An 18,814-nucleotide genomic window follows, 5' to 3' on the forward strand; every position below is an offset into this window, starting at 1 on the left:
AACCATTCCCATTCTATTAAGGTGTATCCCTATAAATGCCCCACCCTGTACAGAAAAGAAAAAGCGAACGAAGCAAAAGACACGATTAGAATTCTGATAAATACATATACAAATAAGAAAGAAATAAAGACTAATATGAGGATTTAAATGACGCAGAAAAATCGACATATTATTTTTATAATATCAGACAACCCAACCCAATACAATACGCAACTGTACATTGATTCAGATGTACTGCAATAGTGTTTCTGAATAGTTTTGTCCACTGCCTGACTCTGTTTCTCTGTCTCTCTGTAGTGCCGAATCACCCATGTCAGACCGATAACGGCGGCTGCAGTAACCTGTGTCTGCTGTCTCCTGGTGGAGGCTATAAATGTGCCTGTCCCACAAACTTCTACCTGGCCGGCGATGGGAAACAGTGCATGTCCAACTGCACCGCCAGCCAGGTCAGCACACCACCCTCAACCTTATGAGCTCCTCAAACACACCATTCCTCCTCTGAAATCCTCTCTCTCTCTCCTCAGTTTGTCTGCAAGAATGATAAGTGTATCCCGTTCTGGTGGAAGTGTGACACTGAGGACGACTGCGGAGATCGCTCTGATGAACCCGCTGACTGCCGTGAGTCAATTTTGACGTGTCTATCTGATCTTATTCAGCTATTATTATTGTTTTAATCCACATGCTCTTATCTAAAATGCTAATGAGAAGGATAATGAAAGGATAAAGCGAGAGTTTAGAGCCCCACCTGACGCCGTGATTGTTACAGTACAAAAACTTATGCATGACCATTCCACCTGCAGAGTGAACAGACCTGTCATAAGTGTGTTATAACCACATGTCTGTCTCCACAGCGGACTTCAAGTGCAGACCGGGTCAGTTCCAGTGCGGGACGGGCATCTGTACAAACCCTGCATACATCTGTGACGGAGACAACGACTGCCAGGACAACTCTGATGAGGCCAACTGCGGTAATACTGCAAATAAATGCTTCCCCTTCAGGGAACTTTGATGCTGCATCAAATATCGATGCTATGGGTACACTTTCGATTCGAGGGAGTCCTGAAGCACATGTGAAATAACTCCAATGTAATTTGCAGGACGTACCTGCGACACGATGACTGAGCTGATTCTTTTCAGTAGACTTGTTGAATCAGTTTCCAAATCGCACTAAATGATTCATTCATGAACTGGACTGATGCATTTGTTTTGACTACTGTGTGTGTGCGTGTGTGTGTGTGTGTGTGTGTGTTTCAGATATCCATGTGTGTTTGCCCAGCCAGTTTAAGTGCACCAACCCCAGCCGCTGTATTCCTGGAATCTTCCGCTGTAACGGTCAGGATAACTGTGGAGAAGGAGAGGACGAGAAGGACTGCCGTGAGTTACAGATGCAGAAACGCTCAAACGCTGCTGTCCTGGGCTACGTCCACACACAAACGACCTTTATTTTTCTTTTCTTTTGCAAATTCAAAACGTTTCCCTACTGAAAATCCAGCTTAAACCAGCCTAGACTGGTTGGCTGGTTTTAGCTGGTTGACCAGGCTGGTTTTAGAGGGGTTTTGGCTGTTTGCAAGCTGATTTCCAGCCATTTACAGCCTGGTCTTAGCTGGTCAGACTGGGAGAGGACCAGCTAAAACCAGCTTGACCAGCCTAGACAGACTGGGAGCCCAGCCAAAACCAGCTATGTCCAGCTAAGACCAGGCTAGATAATAATCCGGCTTCCCCTTATAATCCGGCTCCTCCTCCTCCGGGGCCTCCACTCCGCCAACGCAACACTGTGAGCTAAGTGGACAAACTGGTTGCATCGGGAAAGCCCTCCACTCAGAGGCAAGCCGTCGGCCGGCGAGCGTGAAGAGGAGGAGCGGAGCGGCGCCACACCGCCCCGCATCGTTCGCTCGAAAAAAACTAAACGCGGCCGTACGTACCTCCGGCCATGTAAATCGCGGTCTCCAGAAACGTCCGCGGGGCTACGTTTCCAGAATGAGCTTGGGTTGGAAGTTTTTAAAACTAATTTCGAGAGGAGCACGTGATATAATTGACTGCAGCTGGCCACCTATCTACACTCATTAGTTAGCCAATCAGATCTATCCTAACTCACTATAAGTAGCCTAGCTAGACATTACTCCCTTATCTTCGTTTTCCGAAGAAACCCCCCATCCACCCCCTTTCTCCTCCTTTTGCCCTTTACAAAAAAGGGGAGCTCTCGAGAACCACCTGATCTCGTACTCCCCTCACATGCTCTATGGACCAGGCGGGAGTCCTGGGCTTAACTATCTCCGAGCTCAGGGTTCTCTCCCGGGACAGCATGCCAAACCTGCTTACAGTTGTCAAGCAATATCTAAGTGTGAACTCTTGAAATTATTTCTGTAAACACAACAAAGTGTTTTGCTTGTCTAGAAAACGCTCCTTGATTTAAGAATTTCTCGATATTTGGACTAGAAACTAGACAAAAACTCTAAGTAAGACAATATTTTTTGTGGTGTAATGCTAGTTTACAATGTTAGTGTTTGTACTGTATTTTTTGATCGTCTAAGTTTTGAGATATACACATGTTCTGGTTGAATGTGGTGTAATTGTTGTGACTGTGGTGTGTGTTTGTGTGTAGCGGAGGTGACGTGCGCACCAAACCAGTTCCAGTGTACAGTAACCAAGCGCTGCATCCCTCGGGTGTGGGTTTGTGACCGTGACAATGACTGCGTGGATGGATCTGATGAACCCGCCAACTGCAGTAAGAGAAAAAGACCCATAAACACGCCTTGTGAAGTATATTTATAAACTAATTTCGAGAGGATCATGTGATTATGATTGAGCATGGCTGGTTTTAATGAATTTGCACGATTTCTAACCCACTATAAAGAGCCAGGGTTTCTCACTACAGTCATCTTCGATTTGAAGAATCCCCTCTTCCACCCCTACTCCTCCACCTTTCCTTTTATAGGGCAGCATGGAGGCACAATGGTTAGCACTGTTGCCTCAGAGCAAGAAAGTCACCGGTTCTAGTCCTTAAACAGGCCGGCTGTCGTTTCTATGGGAAGTTAGCATGCTCTTCCCATGCTCGCATGGGTTTCCCCCGAGTTGTTTCCTCCCACAGTCCAAAAACATGCAACATAAGTGAACTGGTCAATCTAAATTTAGCACTACAGTCAAAAGCATATCTCTTTATTGCAATCATTTTCTGTCATCAGCTCTTATCAAAACATTGGAGCTCAGAGCTCCCCTCTTGCCCTGCAAACGGAAGGGAGCCTCGGGCTCAAGGATCTTATGAGCTCAGGGCTCTCATGACAAACAAGCTTTATAATCAATCATCAACTAAGTGTGAACTCTTGAAATATCCAGTACCCATTTCCTCACACTGCAGCTTCCATTCCATTCAATTTCCATATAACTTTTGGTCACAAGGTGGCGCTGCTCTGAAACTTTTGGAGCATTTTCAGTGCATGGCTCTGATACATTTCTGATACATTTTCATGATAAGACAAAATTTAAAAAAGGCTGATGCCCAAAAATGGCAAACAATCCTGATAACAATATACATAACGATATAGTGGATTTCTGTGAATTCAGTAGACAGTTAAAGTCAAAATTTCTAGCCCTTTATTTTTTAGAATTATTTTTTTCTTTTTCAAATATTTTCCCAAATAATGCTGAACAGATTCTGTAATTTTTCACAGTATTTCCTATAATATTTGTTCTTCTGAAGAAAGTCTTATTTGTTTTATTTCGGCTAGAATAAAAGCAGTTCTTAATTATTTTAAAGCCATTTTAAGGTCAATATTATTCACCCCCTTAAGCAATATTTGTTTTGGATTTTCTCCAGAACAAACCACTGTTATACAATGACTTGCCTAATTACCCTAACTTTACCCTAATTAACCTAGTGAAGCCTTTAAATGTCACTTTAAGCTGAATACTAGTGTCTTGAAGAATATCTAGTCTAATATTATGTGTTGTCATCATGACAAAGAGAAAATAAATCATTCATTCATTCATTTTCCTTCGGCTTAGTCCCTTATATATCGGGGGTCACCACAGTGGAATGAACCGCCAACTATTCTGGCACATGTTTTACGCAGAGGATGCCCTTCCAACTGCAACCCAGTAATGGGAAACAGCCATACACACTCACATTCTCACACACACACTCATACACTACGGCCAATTTAGTTCATCCAATTCCCCTATAGCGCATGTGTTTGGACTGTGGGGGTACCCGGAGTTAAATGTGATACATACGCTGGTGATCTCGGACTGGTATCCTCATTTCTTTGTGTGTGTGTGTGTGTGTGTGTGTGTGTGTGTGTGTGTGTGTGTGTGTGTGTGTGTGTGTGTGTGTGTGTGTGTGTGTGTGTGTGTGTGCAGCTCAGATGACGTGTGGTGTGGATGAGTTTCGCTGTAAGGACTCTGGTCGCTGTATTCCTGCGCGCTGGAAGTGTGATGGAGAAGACGACTGCGGAGACTCTTCAGACGAGCCTAAAGAGGAGTGTGGTGCGGGTTATATACACAGTCTTATTGAAAGTGTGGTTGAATTTTTTATTTTATTTTTGTCAAACATTAATTATTTAATTTTACTTAATTATAATTTTTTATTAAAATTAATTTTGCTTGAAATTTTTTGGGTTGTTTAAATTCATATATTTTTTCCTTTAAATTATAATATACAAATTTTATTTAATATTATTTTACTGAATTGTTAAGGTCAGGAAATTGTACAGTAGTTCTATTTATTAAAATCTTGACCTATAGTTTGTATTTAAAAGAGTGTTTTAGTTGCATTTCAAAAGTGAAAGACTGAAATGAGATTAAATCTTAAAGTAGTTTTGTTTGATAATGTTAATTTATACTTTTTACTTTGTCAATTTTCTAGGTGATTAAAATTCATAGAAGTTTTACATTCCTCTTTGTTAATAATGGCATTAATGGTGTGACTGTGAATGCAGATGAGCGGACGTGTGAGCCGTATCAGTTCCGCTGTAAAAACAACCGCTGTGTTCCCGGACGCTGGCAGTGCGACTACGACAATGACTGTGGAGACAATTCAGATGAAGACAAGTGTGGTAGGAGAAAAGTCAAACACACACACACATCTAGACAAACACACACACACACACACATGCTTAATTTACATCAGAACGCACAGATATCAGTGCATTCACCTGATCACTGTCATTCTCATTGATTTCTTCATGAACACACTATTAAAGTGCCACCGTTCTGCTCTTTCACATGTGGCCAGGCTTATAGTGTGTAATGATGCTGTTTGTGGATGTAAAAGCTCTGATGAATGGAGCCATCCGACCAATGATATTGGAAAAGATACATCTTCCCAATAAGAGCAGAGTGGGGCATCAGACCAATAAGAATAGGGTTAAGTTGGCCATCTGACCAATAAGAGCAGAATAGATACATCTAAGCAATGAGATCAGAGTAGATACGTCTGGCCTATAAGACCTGAGTGGCCTGTCTGACCAATCAGATTAGAAAAAAATACATCTGCCCAATAAGAGCAGAGCAGGGCCATCTGACCAATGACATTAGCATAGATACATCTGACCAATGAGATCGAGTATATAAGTCTGACCAATGAGATCAGTGTTGATACGTCTGACCAATGAGATCAGAGTAGATATGTCTGACCTATATGAGCATAGTGGGCCATCCGACCAATAATATTACAAAAAAAACATCTGACCAATAAGAGCAGAGTGGGCCATCTGACCAATGAAATTAGCGTAGACACATCTGACCAATAAGAGCAGAGTGGGCCATCTGACCAATGAAATTAGCGTAGACACATCTGACCAATAAGAGCAGAGTGTGCCATCTGACCAGTGAAATTATCGTAAATACATCTGACCAATAAGAGCAGAGTGGGCCATCTGACCAATGAAATTAGCGTAGACACATCTGACCAATGAGATCAGAGTATATAAGTCTGACCAATGAGATCAGAGTAGATATGTCTGACCTATATGAGCATAGTGGGCCATCCGACCAATAATATTAGAAAAATACATCTGACCAATAAGAGCAGAGTGGGCCATCTGACCAATGAAATTAGCGTAGACACATCTGACCAATAAGAGCAGAGTGGGCCATCAGACCAATAAAATTAGCGTAGATACATCTGACCAATGAGAGCAGAGTGGGCCATCAGACCAATGAAATTAGCGTAGACACATCTGACCAATAAGAGCAGAGTGGGCCATCTGACCAATGAAATTAGCGTAGACACATCTGACCAATAAGAGCAGAGTGGGCCATCTGACCAATGAAATTAGCGTAGACACATCTGACCAATAAGAGCAGAGTGGGCCATCTGACCAATGAAATTAGCGTAGATACATCTGACCAATGAGAGCAGAGTGGGCCATCAGACCAATGAAATTAGCGTAGACACATCTGACCAATGAGATCAGAGTATATAAGTCTGACCAATGAGATCAGAGTAGATATGTCTGACCTATATGAGCATAGTGCACCATCCGACCAATAATATTAGAAAAATTCATCTGACCAATAAGAGCAGAGTGGGCCATCTGACCAATGAAATTAGCGTAGCTACATCTGACCAATGAGATCAGAGTAGATACGTCTGACCTATAAGAACAGAATGGGCCATCCGACCAATAATATTAGGAAAAACACATCTGCCCAATAAGAGCAGAATAGATATATCTGACCAATGAGGGCAGAGTGGGCCATCTGACCAATGAGATTAGTGTAGATACGTCCGGCCTATAAGAACAGACTGGACCATGGGACCAATAAGAGCAGAGTGGGCTTTCCAACCAATCTGAGCATGGTTAAATGGGCCAAATGACCAATAAGAACGTGAGTAGACTTATGTAGAGGCAGAGTTTAAAGCAACTCGATCAATGAAGCAGCCGTTTCAGACACTGAGAGAACAGAGTTGATGTATTTCCTCAGAAAACTAAAGGGTTTTTGGACTTTGATGGTTAGAATAGCATAACAGTGGCACTTTAATGAACAAGGGGAGTTTTATTCTCCGTCTGTGCATGTTTTTTGTTGGTCCAGTCATTCACGTGTCCACATCTTGTGTTTATTCTTCATTTCACTGCCACATTGATGTGGGTTAGAGGTAGGTCTCCATGTTCAGATCTTCATGTCCTGAAGCGTTGTCTCCTTTAGTGGCTGCTGCTGAGGACTCAATCTAATAATAATAATAATAACTTTAACTAATTAACTAATTGCTTTTAACAGTTAAAGTTAGGGCAACTAATAGCCTTAATATTTATTATTTTGATTGTAATGCAGTAATGTCCTCAGCTGTGGCCACTGTGAAGCCTTTTCCTGTAGTTTTTCAGCAGCTTGTGCTTGATTTCGTTGCTTGCATCAGTCATTGTGTCTCTTGTTTGAGCTATAACCATCATATTACCCATAAACCCCTGCTTCTACAGCTCAGATGAGCTAATGAGACCCTTTTGGGTGAATCTCAAGAAAAACCAAAACAAAAGCCCAGGCCACATTTCAATTTATTTATTTTTTGTACACTGAAAACTAATTAAAGATAATTCATTGGATTTACTCAATTCTCTTAAGTTTAAATGATTGTAAGCTACATAACATTAATACATTTAATTTATTTGTTTAAATTCAACCCATATAAATAGTTTGCAACAATTCTGCACCAATACTGATGATCTTTGGACATTCTTTACTATTTCTCTATAGAATTTATACATATTTATGCGGAATGATTAAACAAAGCAAGTCTGTAACATTATTAATCTACTTAAACACTAAAATACAAAGTGTATTGTAAATAAATGATATAAACACTTTCTTATTAGTCAATAATGCTACTGAAATCAATACAAAACTGAATATATATGTATTTACACACATTTACATTATTAAATAAATAAATAAATAAACAAATGAAATCATCGACGTTGGAAAAATTACAGTTAATCGTCCAGCCCTAATTTAGAGTAGGTATTACAAGCCTAATTTCACTGGTAACACTCAAAATTGAAGTGGAAAAACACACTACAGGCTGATCCAACTTTAATGTAGAGTCCTTAAAACTAGTCCAAATCAGGCTCAGTAGTGTGTGTGTGACCTCCATGTACCTGTATGACCTCCCTACAACGCCTGGGCATACTCCTGGACAGTCTGTGATGACACATGGTGTTGGTGGATGAAGCGAGAGATGATGTCCCAGATGTGCTCAATTAGATTCAGATCTGGGAAATTGGTGGGCCATTCTATAGCATCAATGCCTTCCCTAATACTTCCCTACGACGAATACGTCCCTACAATGCCTGGGCGTGCTCCAGGACAGTCTGTGATGACACATGGTGTTGGTGGATGAAGCGAGAGATGATGTCCCAGATATGCTCAGTTAGATTCAGATCTGGGGAACGGGCGGACCAGTCCATAGCATCAATGCCTCCATCTTTGTTCAGATTGGAATAATGCAATTAAAGTGTTTACACGCCTGAATACTAAGATTAAAATCAATGTAGACCACCTGGGTTAATACGATCATCCTCCTCCGCATTATTTACAATTAATTATTGTGTTTACACAAGTTAAAGTTCAATTGCAGTGTTGGCAAAATCTCATTATAATGGCATTAAGATGGTCCATGTAAACGTACTCATTTATAATCAGAAAAGTTTCTTGATCATCAAAAGCAATTGATTTCTGATCATGAGATGTGGCCTAGATGCGTTTTTGGTTGACATCACACTGGAAACAATGCTTTAATTACCTAAAGTCTAATTTCTAGTCCAGATATGAAAACATTCCTAAATCAACAAGCATTTTCTAGACCAGCAAAACATAGAGCGCATTTACACTGCATGGTTCAAGTGACTCAATTCCGATTTTTTTTCTGTCATGTGGCACAGATGGGATATGGCCCATGTACATTTAAGCAGCAAAAAAGCACATGGATTCCGATTTACTCGAGTCAGATTCAGGCCTTGTTCATATGTGGAAATGTATCTGATATGAATCGGATCTGTGTTCTCGTGTCTGCAGTGTAAGCAGGTAGATCGGATTTTCACCTGTCAATGTGAGTTGCGCATCATTAAAAACCGTAGCGAGTGACGTCAACTCTGACTCATTTCAGAACAGATTTCAGCCTAAACCTTAAATCACATACATGAGGACTAGAATTGAATTGAATTGAATTGAAATGAATTTTATTTGACAGATTTTAGACAAACTGTACAAAAAGTACTCCATACACTTTGTTAAAAAAACTGTCGAGGATAAAAACACAATAAAGCCCTGGGCTTATTTCCATTGTGGTCCTCTGTTAAATAAAAACAATGTATGGCTTCAAAATACTAATGAAGAATAAAACAAACAGTCGCCACAGCGGTACGAACAGCCAACCTATCCAGCACATGTTCCACACAGCCAATGGCCCTCCAGCCGCAAACCTATTCACACTCAAGTAACATATCATTTAAAAGATCCTCGTCCACCATGCAAACTAATTATCCTCATCAAACAACCATCTTTTAATAGCTTTTTTGAACAACCTTAAATCTTTTATTTCCTTGACTGATTTTGGTAGTTTGTTCCACATGATTGCACTTGTATATAAAAACATATTTTTCCCCACTAAACTTCTAAATTTAAATAAACAAATATTAAAATCCCAACTCCTAGTGCTGTATGATTGCTGTTGCCTCACCATTTGACAATAGTTCATCAAATAGCTAGGAACCACATTATTAAACATTTTACAGTACGTACCATTCCCAGTTTTAAAAACCACACTATTACTAACAGTTAACATACCTAATTTATTAAAGGACTCTTTGTGCAAATGTGCTCTAGGATGCATTTTTAAAATTATTCTTACTAATTTATTTTGAGCCTTTTGCAATTTCTCCTTCAAATTTTGTGAGCAGCTACTGTACCAAAATGACGTAGCATAATCAAAATGGGGTTGAATTAAAGCTCCTGCCAACAATTGTAAAGGATGAACATCCAAAAGATCAGATTGCCTTGGTAAAAACTTAATTTTTCCACAAATCTTCGTAATAACTTTTTTTTGCCATAGCATCTCCTTATAATTTATTATCTATTAAACAACCCAAATAGTTTATCACATTTTTTGACTGAATTTTCCAATCATTAATCTTAACTACAAAAAAGGTGTTTATATTGTCATGTAGCACATGTATTTAAGCATATCTGCCAATGGGGTAAATGGAAATAAACTTGTTTTCCTTACGGAATGAGATTATTTTGCTTGATTTACGGAAAAACTCACTTCATTTTAACTCATTATTTCTCAAAACAAGACGATATGCTTTGCTTCTCTAGAAAATTCTTCTTGATTTATGAACTTTTATATATTTGGACTAGAAATTAGACTCTAAGGAAGAAAAGCAGTGTATTTTTGCAGTGTATGACTAGATGTTATAGAGTTATTACATTCTGTGTGTGTGTGTGTGTGTGTGTGTGTGTGTGTGTCAGTGCCCCGGCAGTGCTCAGAGAGTGAGTTTTCCTGCACTAGCGGCCGCTGTATCGCTGGCAGATGGAAGTGTGACGGAGATCATGATTGCGCCGATGGATCTGATGAGGTAAACAACACAACACACACACACACACTTCAGCAGAAATTTTAACACAATTAACAGCGAACTTTCTTAGAATGTCATGAACAAATATTCTAAATATATTTAAGAATTGTTAATAGATTTATACTATATATATTCATTCATTCATTTTCCTTCAGCGTAGTCCCTTTATTCATCAGGGCTTGCCACAGTGAAATGAACCGCCAACTTATCCACCATATGTTTTACACAGTGGATGCCCTTCCAGCTGCAACCTAGTACTGGAAAACACCCATGCACATATTCACCTACATACACACACTCATACACTACGGCCAATTTAGTTAATCAATTCCCCTATAGCGCATGTGTTTGGACTGCGGGGGGAAACTTTGGCACCCGGAGGAAACCCAAGCCAACACAGGGAGAACATGCAAACTCCACACTGAAACGCCAACTGATCCAGCTGGGATTCGAACCAGCGACCTTCTTGCTGTGAGGCCACAGTGCTAACCACTAAGCTCTTAAATGTAATTGTGTGTCCGGTGTGTGTGTGTGTGTGTGTTTCAGCACGGCTGTGATGTGAAGTGTGACAATGACCAGTTCCTGTGTAATAACGGTCACTGTATCCCGTTCCGCTGGCGCTGTGATGCTGACGCCGACTGTATGGACGGCAGCGATGAAGAAAACTGCCACACTGGAGGTCAGACACACACACACACACACACACACACACACACACACACACACGCAAACACTGGACCCTTTTCACATTTGTGTGTTTCTCAGCAGCAGAGGTCATCATAGTTGGTAAACTTGGAGCGCAGTGAATGAGAGTGTCCACAGAGTGTATTTGCTCCTATCTTTTTTTACAATCCTATTTGTGTGTGTGTGTGTGTGTGTGTGTGTATGTATGTGTGTATGTGTATATATATATATATATATATATATATATATATATATATATATATATATATATATATATATATATATATATATATATATATATATATATATATATATATATATATATATACATATATATATATATATATTTATTTATTTATACAACAGTTCTGGTTGGTTCTCAAATCTGATTGGCTGATAGCAGTGCAACATTCTTGAATATCAGAGCTCCTACAGCCTCTTTACCCTATGTGTATTACTCCACCCTAATACAACCAGCAAAAAGCAGACACTACAGATCTAAAGTTTAAAGATGCTCGCTCAGCTGTTTAACTGTCAGCTTATGATTTGAATCTGGAAGAAAGTAGTTCCTCATACAAAAGGGTCTTTGAGACTTTCCTTGTTTGATTTAGCTTTTATATACACAATTATGCAGTCAAACTGTTGTATAAATGCAATATCACTCTCGTAGCAGTGCGATATGGCTACTTATCGGCACTGGTGGGGGCACTAAGGCACTTGGCCTGCGGCCTCGTGCCAACGTACGCCTCCCACCAGTGCCGATATACAGCAATATCGCACTGCTACTTGTGTGATATTGCTCATATATATATATATATATATATATATATATATATATATATATATATATATATATATATATATATATATATATATATATATATATATATATTTATACAACAGTTGGTCTGGTTCTCGAATCTGATTGGCTGATAGCCGTGATATTTTTAAGTAATATCAGCACCCATACAGCCTCTTTACCCTTTGTGTATTACTCCGCCCACATACAGCCAGCAACAAGCAGACAATACAGATCTAAAGTGTAAAAGATGCTTGCTCAACTGTTTAACTGTCAGCTTATGATTTGAATCCGGAAGAAAGTAGTTCCTCATACAAAAGGGTCTTTGAGACTTTCCATGTTTGATTTTGTTTTTATATACACAATTATGTCGTTAAACTGTTGTATAAACATAATATCTCACTCGTAGCAGTGCGATATAGATGTATTTCGGCACTGGTTGGGGCACTAAGGCTCGCACGCCTCCCACCAGTGCAGATATACAACCATATCGCCCTGCTACTCGTGTCATATTGCTCATTTATATATATATATATATATATATCTTGTTTTAAACTTAAAATTTCAAGAGTGATCAGACTCTCTGGAGGACTTTAGTATTCAAGAAGGCCTCTCTGAAGATCTGCTGCCAAGTGTTTTACACACACACACACACACACACACACACACACACACACACACACACACACACACACACACACACACACAAACACACAAACACACATAGACACACGCTCACTGTAATTGCTGTGTGGTTGGCTGTAGTGAATACAGATGGTAACTCTGCGTGTGTGTGTGTGTGTGTGTGTGTGTGTGTGTGTGTGTGTGTGTGTGTGTGTGTGTGTGTGTGTGTGTGTTGCAGTGGGTCAGTTCTGCCCTCTGGATGAGTTTCAGTGTAATAACACTCTCTGTAAGCCGCTGGGCTGGAAGTGTGATGGTGAAGACGATTGCGGAGACAATTCAGACGAAAACCCAGACGTCTGCAGTGAGTTCATTCATCTGTTCATTCAGACACTCTCACAACAGCAGATACTCATGTTCGAGGACAATTCAAGCAGAGATAGAGGTTTATATCCAGTATTACAGCTGAAGTCAGAATTATTCACCCTTCTCTAAATCCTTTCAATTATTTCCCAAATGATGTTGAACAGATTCAGGAATTTCTCACAGTATTTCCTACAATATTTTTTCTTCTGGAGAAAGTCTTATTTGTTTTATTTCGGCTAGAATAAAAGCAGTTCTTAATCGTTTTAAAGCATTTTAAGGTCAATATTATTATCCCCCTTAAGCTATATTAGTTTTGGATTGTCTCCAGAACAAACCACTGTTATACAATGACTTGCCTAATTACCCTAACTTTACCCTAATTACCCTAGTGAAGCCTTTAAATGTTACTTTAAGCTGAATACTAGTGTCTTGAAGAATATCTAGTCTAATATTATGTGCTGTCCTCATGACAAAGAGAAAATAAATCAATTATTAGAAATGAGTTATTAAACTATTATGTTTAGAAATTTGTTAAACAAAATCTGCTCTGTTAAACAGAAATTAAGAAATGAAATATGCAGGAGGGCTAATAATCCTGACTTCGGCTGTGCATCCCCTTGTACTAATGCTTGTTTTATATTGTTGTGTATGTTTGTTTCAGAGCAGTTCCAGTGTCCTCCATCCAGACAGTTCAGATGTCACAATGATCGTGTGTGTTTGCCGCTGTCCAAACACTGCGACGGCGTCAATAACTGCGGAGACAACAGCGATGAGCAGAACTGCCGTGAGTAACAACAGCATTATTGTGAAATCGTATGATTTTTATTGCATGTTTTATTTGTATACGCCGTTAAACCAAACGTGCAACACTATAAGCGTCATGAGCTTCACATATGTTTCACACCATAGAGATCACTGTGTAGTTACAGTTTTGCCAGTATGTTTCTTGTAGTTGCTACCGTGCAAGGGCAAAAAACACGTTCATTGTCTTATAATATGCATTTATTTTTACCTAGTTATCCCAGCGACTACGTGTGTGTGTGTGTGTATGTGTGTGTGTGTGTGTGTGTGTGTGTGTGTGTGTGTGTGTGTATATATATATATATATATATAGCAAGCTCATACACAACACACACAAACAGTGAAATAAATGAGGAGGCATGTGGACAACACAACATCTAAATCAAGTCATTTTAGCATGTCAAATTTGCATTTATTTATATAAAATATATTTTCCAAACAACAAAATTGTGGCTAGTGAAAATGGCAAGTGGCCAGTAATGTTGGAAATCTACTAGCCACAGTGGCTGGTGATCAAAAAAGTTAATGTAAAGCCTTGTGTGTGTGTGTGTGTGTGTGTATATATATATATATATATATATATGTGACATGAAACATGGGACGTGATGTGAAATTAATTAATAATTTTCTTTACAGACTGGTAAAGTTATACCTATCCAGTAATGTGATTGGTATTGAGCTGTTGATTGATTGTGTGTTGACGTGAAACTGTGTGTGTGTGTGTGTGTGTGTGTTTTGTGTCAGAAACTCCACCCCCTGCCGTCTGTGGAAAGAGTGAGTTCACCTGCAGCTCGGGGAAGTGTATCAGCCTAAACCTGCGCTGTAACTTCTTCAATGACTGCGAAGATTACGGCTCGGACGAGATCAACTGCAACAAGAAAGGTCTGCTCGTCTGTTATTTCATGCGTCATTTATCTAACGGCCATTATTACACTTTTACACCTCCTTCAGCTGGAAATGTAGCATGAATTAGATGTGCAGCAGGAGTTACTCTCTATTTCAGTAGCGCTGGGTCTCAATCGCTAATAATTACATGCGTTTTCCAGATTTCAATTCAAGTTGATTTGTACAGTGCTTTCACAATAATACTGTCAAAGCGGCTTTACAAAACATGCACATGATTAGTTAAATGTATGCGTTACTTGTAACCAGTGTTGAGTAAGTTACTTTAACAAAGTAATAGATTGTAAATTACTGACTACTACTACTACTGGAAAATTGTAATCTGATTACATTACTAATTACTTAATGTAAAAAGTAATCAGATTACTAATTACTTTACCTTGAAGTTACTTTTCAAACCTATAAAAATAATAAAAATAACCTGCAGCTCTTTCAGTAATTTAATATTAACTGAAAAACATTACAATGGGTTGATCCCCATGGTGTGAATTACAGGGAGGTTTGGGGCGGATTGACCACCCTAATTAAGGTTTGGTCCCCTCTAAAGCAGTGGTTCTCACAGTGGGGGTCGGGAACCCTCAGGGGTTTGTGGGATATTGAGGGGGGGGGGTCGCTTGGTGCTTTCCAAAAATTAAATTCTTTTTAATAAACTATTAAAATTTGCATGTTTTTTTTTCCGTAACCCACGGTTTCAGCGTCAACGCTTGTCTGAAGGCGTGTCTGAAGTTGGGTCTGAAGCGATCATCATAGAAGCGTCAGCCAATGAAATTTAGTCAGCAATAGGCCACGGTCTAGCTGGTGTACAGCGATCTGATTGGCTGACGCTTCCTTCGGCTCTTGAAAAGTTGAGCTAGTCCCAACTTTTGCAGAGAGCAATGCCTCTGAAGCGGCGCGGACGGATCCACAATGCAGTTCGGCAATGCCTGACGTCACCCTTTCAAAGTGAATGGGAAGCGTTGACGCTAGCCTTTATGTCTAGCAAGCACCCCTGCTGGGAACGTACAAGAATTGTTATGCTTTGTAAAAAGCATTAACAGGACCGCTGTAGTGCCCATTCTTACTCTGTGTGTGTGTGTGTGTGTGTGTGTGTGTGTGTGTGTGTGTGTGTGTGTGTGTGTGTGTGTGTGTGTGTGTGTGTGTGTGTGTGTACAGATTCGGGTCTGAATGAATGCAGATTGAATCGCAGTATGTGTGGAGATGAAGGTCACTGTGTGGTGAATGGAAGTGACTCGTTCTGCTCCTGCAGACCCGGATTCCAGAAAACACACCCGCAAACCTGCTCAGGTATGTTTTGATATGTTTTATATATTATATGATATCATTCATTCATTCATTCATTCATTCATTTTTTTGTCGGCTTAGTCCCTTTTTAGAATATTATATATATATATATATATATATATATATATATATATATATATATATATATATATATATATATATATATATATATATATATATATATATATATATACATACAGTTGAAGTCAGAATTATTAGCCCCCCTGACTTATTAGCTCCCCTGTTTATTTTTTTCCAAAATTTCTGTTTAATGGAGGGAAGAGTTTTTCAGCACATTTCTAAGCATAATAGTTTTAATAATTCATTTCTAATAACTGATTTATTTTCTCTTTGTCATGATGACAGTAAATAATATTTTACTTGGTATTTTTCAAGACACTTCTATACAGTTTAAAGTCACATTTAAAGGCTTCACTAGGTTAATAAGGTGAACTAGGCAGGTTAGGGTAATCAGGCAAGTTATTGTATAATGATGGTTTGTTCTGTAGACTATCGAAAAAAAAATTAGCTTAAAGTGGCTAATAATATTGTCCCAAAATTGTTTTTTTTAAAAATTATTAACTGCTTTTATTCTAGCCAAAATAAAACAAATAAGACTTTCACCAGAAGAAAAAATATTATCAGACATGCTGTGAACATTTCCTTGCTCTGTTAAATATCATTTGGGAAATATTTAAAAAAGAAAAAAAAAAAGGGGGGGGCGAATAATTCTGACTTCAACTGTGTATATATATATATATATATATATATATATATATATATATATATATATATATATATGTGTATGTCTGAAGTCCCTGTTCTAGTCTGATGTGCTGTTTTTGTGTGTTTGTGTCTGCACAGATGTGAACGAGTGCAGGCAGTTCGGGATCTGCTCTCACATCTGCAACAACACTAAAGGAGGACACAAGTGCAGCTGCCACAAGAACTTCATCAGAGTCAACGACACCTGCAAAGCTGACAGTATGTGCAGCACTTTATTTCTGCACGCACAGAAAAACTGCTTATTACATCCTTATATCCTCAGACCTAACAGTCAGACTGGGTGACTGGGTGGCTCAGTGGTTAGCCCTGTGACCTCACAGCAAGAAGGTCGCTGGTTCGAGTCCCGGCTGACTAAATTGGTCACAGTGTATGAGTGAGTGTGTGAATGTTAGAGTGTATGGGTGTTTCCCAGTACTGGGTTGCAGTTGGAAGGGTATCCGCTGTGTAAAACATATGCTGGAGTAGTTGGCAGTTCATTCCGCTGTGGCGACCCCTGATGAATAAAGTGACTAAGCTGTTTTATTTCTTAATTTTCCATCAGTCTAAGTACATGATGACACTACAGAAGAGTCAAGCTTTAATCAGGAAAATTATCCAAACTCTTTGGTTATTTTTGAGCAATATGCTAATGGTCTAATCCAATTCAATGATCTATGCTAAGCTAAGCTAAAAGTGCTTCCGCCAGACCCCGAGATCAGCTGAATTGATTTAAAATATGGTAAAACACAACAGTTTAACTCGAGGAGAGCTGTAAAATAAACCTATGTAAGTCATTTGTCGTGGTGTCAGACTGAATGTGGTGTATTCGTGTCCTCCAGGCAGTGATAAGCAGGCTCTGTACGTGGCGGATGATAATGAAATCCGCAGTTTGTATCCTGGAATGCAGAACTGGATTTATGAACAGGCTTTTCAAGGAGACGCCAACGTCCGCATCGACGCCATGGACCTGCATATCAAATCCAAGCGCATCTTCTGGACCAACTGGCACACCGGCCGGATCTCTTCATTCGAGCAGCCGTCAGCCGGACCCACGTCACCAAACTCAAACCGCAACCGCAGACAGACCGATCCAAGAGTCACCGATCTGGAGGTCAGAGAAACATTTTTCAAAAGATTTTTACAACACATTTCTACACTTAATAGTTTTAATAACTCATTTTTAATAACTGATTTCTTTGCCATGATGACAGCACATAATATTAGACTAGATATTCTTCAAGACACTAGTATTCAGCTTAAAGTGACATTTAAAGGCTCCACTATGGTAATTAGGGTAAAGTTAGGGTAATTAGGCAAGTCATTGTATAACTGTGGTTTGTTCTGTAGACAATCCAAAACTAATATTGCTTAATATATTAATAATATTAATTATTATTGGGGGCTAATAATATTGACCTTAAAATGGCTTTAAAAATTTTAAGAACTGCTTTCATTCTAGCCGAAATAAAACAAATAAGACTTTCTCCAGGAGAAAAAATATTATAGGAAATACTGTGAAAAATTCCTGAATCTGTTCAACATCATTTGGGAAATATTTAAAAATATAATTCACAAGAGGGCGAATAATTGTGACTTCAGCAGTATTTGTTGGTGTGTTTAGTGAGTGTGTGTATGAAATGCGGTGTTTCTCTTGGGCAGATCCCGGGTCTGAAGATGCCGCGTGGCATTGCTGTGGATTGGGTGGCCAATAACATCTACTGGACGGACTCTGGTCGAGATGTGATCGAGGTGGCGCAGATGAACGGACGAAACCGAAAAACACTGATCTCAGGAATGATCGACGAGCCCTACGCCATCGTGGTGGATCCGCAGAGAGGGTGAGATGACCATGAACACAACAACACTCCCAAAATAATCTCACAACAGGGGTATATAAAATAATGGAGTCTTCTCATTTCCGGGAATCTCAGTTGTGAAGTCGTCATAGTTGGGAAACTCAGAGCACAGTGAATGGGAAAGAACACTAAATAGTTGTTTTACAATTCCTATTTGCTGAAATAATGAC

General features: G+C 39.3%; 1 protein-coding gene across 11 annotated transcripts in view; it reads left to right on the forward strand.

Annotated features, from left to right (window-relative positions):
* lrp1aa (low density lipoprotein receptor-related protein 1Aa) overlaps positions 1–18,814 on the forward strand; it is a 225,922-nt gene that overhangs the window by 181,777 nt on the left and 25,331 nt on the right. For all 11 annotated transcript variants that reach the window (XM_073916187.1, XM_073916185.1, XM_073916186.1 and 8 more), the window contains 16 exons: positions 298–446; positions 525–618; positions 852–968; positions 1,255–1,374; positions 2,603–2,725; positions 4,357–4,482; positions 4,935–5,051; positions 10,462–10,568; positions 11,115–11,247; positions 12,914–13,036; positions 13,700–13,822; positions 14,584–14,721; positions 15,895–16,026; positions 16,888–17,007; positions 17,628–17,899; positions 18,448–18,626. In XM_073916187.1, the coding sequence (XP_073772288.1) occupies positions 298–446; positions 525–618; positions 852–968; positions 1,255–1,374; positions 2,603–2,725; positions 4,357–4,482; positions 4,935–5,051; positions 10,462–10,568; positions 11,115–11,247; positions 12,914–13,036; positions 13,700–13,822; positions 14,584–14,721; positions 15,895–16,026; positions 16,888–17,007; positions 17,628–17,899; positions 18,448–18,626 (2,173 nt within the window). The remainder of the gene's footprint in view (positions 1–297; positions 447–524; positions 619–851; positions 969–1,254; positions 1,375–2,602; positions 2,726–4,356; positions 4,483–4,934; positions 5,052–10,461; positions 10,569–11,114; positions 11,248–12,913; positions 13,037–13,699; positions 13,823–14,583; positions 14,722–15,894; positions 16,027–16,887; positions 17,008–17,627; positions 17,900–18,447; positions 18,627–18,814) is intronic.

This window comes from Danio rerio, chromosome 11 (genome assembly GCF_049306965.1).
Source record: "Danio rerio strain Tuebingen ecotype United States chromosome 11, GRCz12tu, whole genome shotgun sequence".
NCBI classification, from domain to species: Eukaryota; Metazoa; Chordata; class Actinopteri; order Cypriniformes; family Danionidae; genus Danio; species Danio rerio.